This window comes from Haematobia irritans, chromosome 3, assembly GCF_050003625.1.
Source record: "Haematobia irritans isolate KBUSLIRL chromosome 3, ASM5000362v1, whole genome shotgun sequence".
Lineage (NCBI taxonomy): Eukaryota > Metazoa > Arthropoda > Insecta > Diptera > Muscidae > Haematobia > Haematobia irritans.
Window position 1 is genome coordinate 60,587,399 of NC_134399.1, and position 9,774 is coordinate 60,597,172.

Here is a 9,774-nt window from a genome sequence, read left to right on the forward strand (position 1 = left end):
TGTTTTGGAAAAACGAATGAGGAAACGAGTCTGTGGGAACATAGCATAAGTATATCAATACAAACACAAACCCGCATGTGTACACGCATACACACATTCATCTACAAGGAAAATTGGGGCAGGGTTGTAAAAAGTGCATTTTTGGTACTAAAACAGTTGTACAAGGCAGTAAAGGGGATTTTGAAAGAGATTTTGTTGAAATCCTCTACGAGCCAGCTGATATTTGCCTATTGCAAATCTACTGAGATCTAGGAGGATTTCGGCCAAAACCCTCGTTTAAGAGGGTTTCGTGTCTAGTGCGAACGTAGTATAAGAAAAGTAATTGTAAAAAATTGAGATTTTAGCGGCTACACTCGAACTTAATACCTACCCTAAACTCGAACTTAATACCCACCTTAACACAAAAAACACGTGTTGAGGGGTAAGTTTTCCTCGATATAAAGTTATAATTGTATTCTGCTTTTACAGATTTATTTTCGATTTTAGCGGCATAAACTCGAACTTAAGACTCAAAGTGTTATTTACGGTGTGCAGCAAACAACTGCATTGTGAATTGACTTTCGACGTCTCTACATTATTTTGAAGTGCGGGCTTGTCCCACCAAATAAACAAATTGGAATTAATATTGAATTTTAATGTATAGCATTTAAAATGACTATTTTATTATTGAGTTCTATTGATTCTTTAATTTAGAATCCCCCAAATGTCGTTCAAAGTACTGTGTAATCGGCGCATTACTCTTTCGCAAGGTTTTACTGGAAAAGATGACACGAGCAGACCTATTATTGTTTAAATTTTCTACCTATCAGAAAGGTACTTTATGGGACCCTACAAAGTACATTCTGGGTTTCCAAAAGGTACTAAGAAATGTCAACGAAATGAATTTTCCATACCCGAGAAACTGTGTTTTGTTTTTGTTAGAACGTGATTGGGTCCAGGAAAAACTAATTGCTGAGACAGATATTTCTTGAACTAAACAATGAGCAAACTAAGAAAACCAAAGACATTTAAGCCACCTATGCCAATTGTGTCCAATACAAGCAGTAGTGGCAATGAGGAAATGGATAGACAGTTTGAATTAGAATTGTGTTGGTGTGTTCAGCAAATGGAAACTGCCTTAAACTCTGGAAAGTTGAGTCAAAAAGTCGCCGATGATACCCTTAGAAATTTGAAAGTACTGAAGGGCCATAATCCCATTATTAAGAAACGTCAAGTAATGAAATCATCAATGGGAGATTATCGTGCAAAAATGAAAGAAGAGGAAAAGAAAATGTCACTGGGTAAATAGTTAAACAATTCCACTTCTAAGATTCTCTTAATTGTTTAAATGATTTTCAGCTCCTAAACAAATAAAATTTAAGACCTCCTCAGCAGACGATGGGAAAAAATCTAGTTTTGTCAAAAAGTCAGCAATACTGAGTTCAGGAAAAGATTTTAAGTTTAACTTTGACACATCATCAAGCGAAAACGAATGTAATGGTAATACACAGACACCATCCGAAAAAAAGCAAGATAGTTTAAATCCTGTAAAACTCAATCTTACAGCGGGTGGCACTGCTTTTACATTTAACTTTTCTATAGATGAAGTAAATGATGGCATTAGTTTTGACATGTTATCTATAAAAAATTGAAATACAGATGCATATTTTCGTAAAATATTCTTATAGAGTAATTTTAATATAATTGATACTAGGCTATTAAAAGCTAATGGAATCATTCATAAATGTATGTAATCAATCAATATATATACGAAAAACACAAATAATATTTGCTTAAAAAGGCTATCACGACATGATTGATAACTAAACAATATCATACAAAATAGTTAATCTTAACATATTACAACACTATTTCCCAAAGTAATAGAAAACCTTATATGTTGCTAACATTTGTTAATGGCAGTGGAATGGCATTGTTATACAGAGTTTCTAAGTGCTTCTTGTATTCGAAAGGAAGTTTTTCGAACAATGTGGCTATATAGCGATTAACTTGCCAGTCTAGAAGCTCAGCATCAAATTGTTTGCTCTCCAATTGCATTTGTAGGTCGGAATAGAAATCACAGAAAAGAACATGCTCTTGACCTTCACTCGATTTCCTTGTACTGCAATATTGATAACGTTTCAAAAGATCTGCCTTTGACTTATGATCGTTTTCCGTATAGCGCGAAGCCAATGGGACCTTGTAGTTTAAGAACATTGGGAGTTATAGCGGATACTGATAACAATGTAATATAAGAAATTACCTGATTTTGGATTATTTTATTCTGATATTGGGTTATTGCCTGCCTCAGCTTATGCACCTCTTTAATTTCTTTTAGCATATATTTTATATGCTGGAATAACCTGCTTATGTTAATATCCAATGGTTCGAAACATCCCATAAATTGTCTTATTCTCTGCGAATTGCTGTACATTTGAGCGTCAAGTTTTTCTGCAATAAGAAAATATGCCCTTGCTTCGGCAAATTCGTGTTTCAATGTTAAAAGTGTTCCTAGCGCAATATAATTTTCAACATGGTTGGGTCCTTCTTTCACAGCAGCTCTCAATATAATTTCAGCATCGTCCCATAATTCTGCCCTGACCAATATTGTACCTAGACTTAGGAGGGGAATATCCTTGTGTCCTTCAGGCGCCAAATATACAGATAGGCGTGCACATTCCAAAGCGTTTTTTGCGTTCCCAACTAATCTCCAGTAATAAGATCCTAACATATGGAATTTCCACGAAGTTGGATTATTTAAAAGTCCTTTCATAGCTACACTGTATATGATTTCAGTTACACTCTCCGCATCTTTTAATCCTAATTCAATCTTTAGTAAGTTTCTTCCCTTTCTATAGTTAATGTGTTAATTACTTCTGTGGTAAAACTTTTTAAATGGTTATAAGAATCTTTATGGTGGTCAATCTCTGCATAATTCCCACAAAGTGGTTCGCCATCTTCGGCATCCTTTTCTAATTTTTCCGGGAACTTAAGTCGTTTCATCGATGCTCCAGTTGTTCGGAGATAGTCGCTTAATCCTGTCATATTAATATATACTCGAGCGCATTTGGAACGCTCAAGAATATTTTGCAGAAGTTGAGCTGTAAGTAGAATGTGGTCGTCCAATTTACTTCGTTTCCTCTGCATTTTTCTAAATGCATTTTCGGCATAATCATTGTAACGCATTTGTTCTATGAAAGTGGTTAATGAATAAGGTTCTCTTAGATGAAATGGAGAATCCAATTTCCTTTTTATGAAACCGTCCTCCGCTTTAAGTGTGTAGTGATTTGAAGCCCATATCCCATTGAAGTCCAGAAGAAGTATTGAATATATGAGAGTGTTATACCACATTTATAATTATTGATCGATTGTTTACAAATTATGAAAATTTATTTTTTTTTTTTTTTTTTTTTTTTTTTTTTTTTCCTTTTAAGTTGCTCCCAATGCCGATGAAAAAAAACACCCTTATTGGAAGACTTATTTGGCCCGGAATCACAAAGCCAACACTAATAGACATCGCAATGCTGTGATGAAACTAAATGCATGGACCAGTCTTCTCCAAGAAATCCGCTAAAATGCTCAAACCTTCTATACCAAATTTGTCAACAAATTGTTCAATATCAAATATACCATCCAATTCGGTGAAGTGCGTTCTTTCCAAGAAAAATCTAGGGCATTCAAAAATCACATGGGATGGGGTCTCCACCCCACCGCATGACTCACACTCTGGAGAATCAGCTACTCGCACCTTATAAAGTGTAGAATTGCAGAATGCATTGTCACTCAGTATTCTATTAATTGCTTTACACTGAAGAGTATTCACTGCCACATTACCGAACCACGGCTTCTTCCGCACCGTCGGAAAGATTCTGAAGTAACAGGAATTTCGTACTGACGCCTCTTGTATATATTCCGTTGACCATTTCAACCACAATTTTTCCTCTATTGTACGAATAGCATCACCTAAGGGCCATTTCAAATCTAAACGCCATCCCTCTTCAAATGCCTTTTTCGCTGCTTCATCCACTTTCTCATTGTGAGGTATTCCCATGTGCCCGGGAATGAAATGTATTTCGATGCTTCCACAGTGTTCATTTGCAAGAGCCAGAAATTGATGTGCCAAAAAATTAAGTCCTCCGTTGTTTTTAAGCGCTTGAACTCCAGCTAGACTATCCGTTAAAAATGCAATATTTGTCAGCCCGTTGTTTGTAGCAAATTCAAGAGCTTTATATAACGCAACAAGCTCCGCCGACATAGAAGACAGTCTTTTGGTGACACAGAAGGCCTGAACCAAACCAGAAGCCTGGTGGTAGAAAGCAGCCCCCGTATATTCAGCATGCACTGAGCCATCCGTGAAGATTAAATCAAACTTTCTATCTTGTAGATCCGCCTCCTTCTCCAACCTCAGACTCCTAACCAGTTCAACGCTAGCTTCAGCCTTATTTTTGACAGCTCCTTTGAAAAAGTCCTCATCAAACTTTATATTACTTGGCTTAATGATTGATTCAGAGATCTGTGCGACGTCTTCAAAAATATGCTGGAATTGATGATAGATTCTGTAGTAACTAGAATTCAATGGACGATCCCGAACAGCCATTATCTCCTTTGCCGGAAGGTTCAACGCAAAAACTTTTATTAGTTCCTTTGCCGTTGCCAATTCAAATCTCTTGTCAGGAGGCAATTCACCAGCCATATGATATATGACTGAAACAGGTGTTGTGCGTATGAGACCCAGGGCCTTTCTCAGGACATTATTAAGGCAACTTTTAATTCTGCCAGAAGCAACTTGAGACATATTTGAAAGAGCCGAGGCTCCATATTCAGCTTTCGACCTCACAAATGCTTTATAAAAAAGTAATGCCTTAATCGGATGCACTCCAAAACGACACCCATTGATAATATTCATGAAGCGGCATTTCTTTTCAATCTCCCTGATCGTAAAGTCCACATGTTCGTTCGACGAACCATTTGTCGAGATCACCACACCTAGGTATTTCATTTCCTGTACTTGATTCAGGAGTGTGTTTTCAACGCATATGTTCAAATCTCGTTGTCTTCTGTTAAAGTGAACCACACTTGTCTTGGCCATGTTGAAATTAAGACTCTTTTCATTACATCTTGCCTTAAAGTCAATAATTTTAGACTGAAGCAATGTCTTGGTACTGTTAAAATCCTTGTCATAACAGATCAAAACAAAGTCATCTGCATATTGAAATAAACGACATTGACTCGAATTGACATGATGAAGTGAAATGGTGTATAAGTTAAAAAGAATTGGACTCAGCCCACTCCCTTGAGCTAGTCCACCAAATGTCTCTTTCGACTTTGTCCCGCAAATTAATATCCTTTCTCTAAAAAATTCATAGATCCACCAAGTAATGTGACTGTTAAAGCCCAAAATTTCCATGACATCCTTCAGAACCTCTATATCTGTGCAATCATACGCTTTCTCCACATCAACACACATACCCATTACATGCATTGACCTCGACTTCAGGTCGGCCACAAAATTCACAAGGTCGTTTATGCACATGGCTGTCGAATGATGAGGTCTAAAGGCATAAGAGCGTTCAGGGAGCAGGTTAAATGATCTGATATGTTCATTAATCAGATTTTTCAGCACACCTTCTATTAATTTGACATGTACACTCAGAAGCGATATCGGTCTAAAGTTTACGATCATGGTGGCATCTTTGTTCCTCTTTGGGACCGGCGTTAAAAGAATTCTCCTCCAGGAATTAGGAAAAATACCGTCCTCGAAAAGCTTCTTCAGGATTTCGAAAAACGCAATTCTGTCTGAGTCCTTTAAATTAATAATCATTTCATAAGTTATCTTATCAGCACCAGCTGCAGATCCGGGATTTCTTGATCTAATGAACGATTCAAAATCACATACTCCGAATTGAGGTAATGGGTCTCTATTTTTAAAATCAGTTGAGAGCGGCGGCGGGATGTTAATGGGAGCAGATTCTGTGACCATATTGATAAAACACTCTTTCTGTTCCTCATTCCAGATGTTGTTTATATTTTTTTCCTTACCAAATTTCCGCACGTTCTTCACTTTATCCCAAACCTCCCTCGGAGAGCAAGCCGAAGAGACTTCAGAGAGGAAGGCTTGAAAATTCGATTTCTTTAAAGTTCCAATATAGTTCTTCAATTCATTGTCAGCCATAATCCAATCTTGACAGTTCTCATAAGTTCTGTATCGGTGATATTTCAATCTAAGAGCATTGCGCCTTCGAAATAATCTTGAGGCCTCGGGGTCCCACCATGGTTTGGGTTTATATTTGTTCCTAGAATCTATGTATTCCGAACAATTTTGAATTATAGAATCCATTTTGGAACTGAATTCCTCATATGAGGTGCCCACACTCAAACGACTAACACCGTCTAATACACGGCGATGGCACACTTTGTAGAAACCCCTTGGTGCCGGATCAATATCACAGATTTCAATTACAATGGGAAAATGATTACTGTTAGTCAGTTTTGCCTTCCGAACAGACCAACTCGGATTTCGAACAAAGTTTCTGCAGAACGTAACATCAAGAAAAGAGAATTGGCCATCACGAACAGAAAAAGTGTAGTCACCAGTGTTGAGACAGCAAAAAGAAGAACCATACATCAAATCTGCAAGAATGTCACCTCTCGTATCAGAAACTGGAGACCCCCAAAGATGCGATTTGGCATTCAAATCACCGCCAAAAATCATCGGAAGGGACATGTTCTCAACAGAGTCAATGAAACTGGAAATAATCGCCTTAAAAGCACCGTTTGAGGTATTAGGTGGTATGTAAGCCGAAACAACACAGACATTTTTCCTCAAATTATGAGTACGAATACCAACCACTTCCCCAACAGGAAATTTGTCCAAAATTGAAAATGATATATCTCTTCTAATGTAGATGCCTACACCTCCATATCCATCACTCCTGTTCTTATAAACATAATTAAAATTACAAATGCTTGTAGTCGAATTATCAGTCAACCATGTTTCAGACAGTAGTGCTATGTCTATCTTGTTAGTCTCAAGAAATAATTCCAAGACATCTTTGTTCTCTCTCTTTCTCAGGCTCTGAATATTCAGTTGTAAAATTCTCATCTTTTCTTTAACAATAATAATACAATGAAAAAAACAAAATTACACTGAGAGGCTAGTGGCCCCCCCAGCTTTTATCAACTCGACGTCTTGCGTAGCAAAAAAGCGATTCATATCTTGATGAAGATCTTGAATGAAGTTCAAATGGTCTCCTCCGGAGCCATTTGCACCCACAACAATGTAATTATTTAATTTCTTAGCTAATTCATTTATAGCTCTCTCAAAACCAGATGTCTTCAAATTCTCCGCTGCAATAATACCTACACCGTTTGGAGCTTTATACGTCTCACCTTCTTGTAAAGCAGCCTGGTGCTCTTTTTGTGTCCTTCTTGCGTTAGCCTCCTCTCGTTCCTTATTTATATTCAGTTTGGCGACTCGCGCAAACGAAAATTGTTTATGAAGATCTTTTGCTGCATCAAGATTGTTGCTCACATTGCTGTTATTAGCGAAAGGCTTAAAGTTCGGCTTGTGCCGAATGGGGGGAAAAGCCACATCAAGATTTTGATCCAAAATATCAAACCTATTCGAAAAAATGGCAGAATATTTAGATCTTGCCTCTCGGATGGATAGATTCTCAACGACCATGATTTTTTTAATTCTAAAAGCCTTTTCCCTTGCAGGGCAGTCGCGGCTATTGGAAGGGTGCGCCAGTCCACAGTTAGAGCATGTGATCGGGTTACTGCAATTATTCGGGTCAACCACTTCGTGGCGTTGGAAGCAAATACGACAATTAGCAGGTGATTTGCAGTGATCTGCAAAATGGTTAAATCGGAAACACCGATAGCATTGACCAAAGGGGATAAAATGGTGTACCCTCAATTTTGCACCACTATAGTCAATAACCTCTGGCAATTTGCGCCCCTTGAAGATGACCTTCACTCTCCTTGTATTTATGGTCTCTCCTCTTTCTTTTCTAGTCATTCGAATAATATCCAAAATCGTTGTCTCATTGGTTTTTAAATCCTCTTTTAGCTCCTCTGTGGAAATTTCTTCCGGTACATTATAAATAACTCCTACTATAGACACGAAGTGAGCCAATATTCTGGCCTGATATCCACCTTCACTTAAACGGGCATCCTTCACGAAGTTATTTGCCGAAGCACCATCTTTGAAGACAACTTTCACTCTTCCATACCCAACTTTAACAATTTCCAGAATATTGGGTATATTTAACGTTTTGAGGAATCTAGCCGCAGCCATGGTGTTAATCGGCTTTCTTTCGTTGCCAGACGTAAAAGTTTCTAAAAACGTTAAAAAGGGGCCTTCGCTTGTTGCATCATATTCATAAACACGGCTAGAATTAGTCAGCATGGTCGATTGGTTCACCTGAGAACCTCCAGATGTTTTAACATCACGGCGACCCTCTAATCTCGGTACCTTAGTGCCTTGCTTGTCCAGACTTTCCTCTCTTCCTCCTAGTTTATTCCGGCTTCTAGATCTGCATCTTCGCCCAATGTCCGGTGGTGGTGGAATTGGCGGGACATTTGCCTCAGTCCCATTCGGCATTTTTACCGCCTATAAACAAAAATCAGCAAATACACCTTGCCAATAATAGGTAACAATTTTTCTTTTCCAAATCAAAAAGAAAAGAGAAACCAAATAGATAGAATTTCACAATCTTCTTGATTTCGAAAAACCGCAGTGATCAAGTTCCGTGAAGCTCAGCCTTGAAAAAACACAACCTTGCTTGACGAACGACGCTCACGAATGTTATGAAAATTTATAATAATGACATAAATAAACACACAATAGCATATAGTATGTCGGTGAGGGTAGTCTTGCATATGATACCATGGTATAACAATACAAAAATTATCTGCATAGACCAACAAAAGTATACCGGGTGTACTTATAAGGGCCGGTACTATGTTCCCTTTTCGCATTGAGGTTACTTTATTAAAATAGCTTAATTTAAAGCAGACAATTTAACTCCATTGATACGAACTTTCTTTGTCGTCGAGATTTCACTAAGATTTAATAGAATATTTGTTTTCATGTGTAATTTTGATTATTTCATATTCGAAAGCCAAACATAGTACCGGCCTAGAACAGGTAGAAACAGATGATTTATACTCAAATTAAATATTCAAAATAAATAAAATAAAACCGCGAAAAAATTGGAATAAACTTATAGTCTGAACGGCCCATAACAAAAACACGATTGTTTTTATACGACTAATGCGCTTTATGCGCTTTACAGACTATCAGTTATTCCGGACGACAGTGCTCGTGTCGAACATATCCCATATATTGTGCGCATTATAAGTTAAGTCCGAAGGCATAATCGATACTGCTGCATGTTTATGGGATCGATAACACATTTACCGATTATTTAGTCATCGCCGACAAGTCGTATCGACCCGACACACTGTAAGATTCTTTACAAACACCGACATTCCGTCCGGAATAACTGATAGTCTGTAAAGCGCATTACAGACTATCTGTTATTCCGGACGACAGTGCTCGTATCATACACATGCAGCAGTATCGAATATGCCTTCGGACTTAACTTATAGTGTGCACAATATATGGGATATGTTCGACACGAGCACTGTCGTCAGGAATAACTGATAATCTGTAAAGCGCATAAGTGACACTACAACAATCGCCAACTGTGATGGGGGAAGCGTATCAAAAAGTACAAAATGTACATGAAAGTATTTCGTTCTAAATTTATCTAAAAAGGCATCTAATAA

The 9,774-nt window shown here is 37.7% G+C and overlaps 2 protein-coding genes across 2 annotated transcripts; one reads left to right on the forward strand and one right to left on the reverse strand.

The window, feature by feature from the left end:
- Positions 1 to 893: 893 nt before the first annotated feature.
- LOC142228437 (UPF0488 protein CG14286) lies at positions 894 to 1,658 on the forward strand. The gene is made up of 2 exons (XM_075298867.1): positions 894 to 1,280; positions 1,339 to 1,658. Exons 1-2 carry the CDS (start codon positions 980 to 982, stop codon positions 1,629 to 1,631), a joined length of 594 nt encoding a protein of 197 aa, XP_075154982.1. The 5' UTR covers positions 894 to 979; the 3' UTR covers positions 1,632 to 1,658.
- On the reverse strand, positions 1,644 to 3,389 carry LOC142228438 (tetratricopeptide repeat protein 17). Its single transcript, XM_075298868.1, is given in 3 exon segments — positions 1,644 to 2,178; positions 2,243 to 2,809; positions 2,812 to 3,389. Coding segments are annotated over 3 exon segments (1,392 nt in total). The 5' UTR covers positions 3,331 to 3,389; the 3' UTR covers positions 1,644 to 1,872.
- Between the last annotated feature and the right edge of the window lie 6,385 nt (positions 3,390 to 9,774).

What these genes read in the sequence shown, in the direction of transcription:
- LOC142228437 (XM_075298867.1), top strand. Translation starts at nt 980, where the DNA reads ATGAGCAAACTAAGAAAACCAAAGACATTTAAGCCACCTATGCCAATT. An exon ending in GGAAAAGAAAATGTCACTGG is followed by an intron (nt 1,281 to 1,338) that starts GTAAATAGTTAA and finishes AATGATTTTCAG; the next exon opens with CTCCTAAACAAATAAAATTT.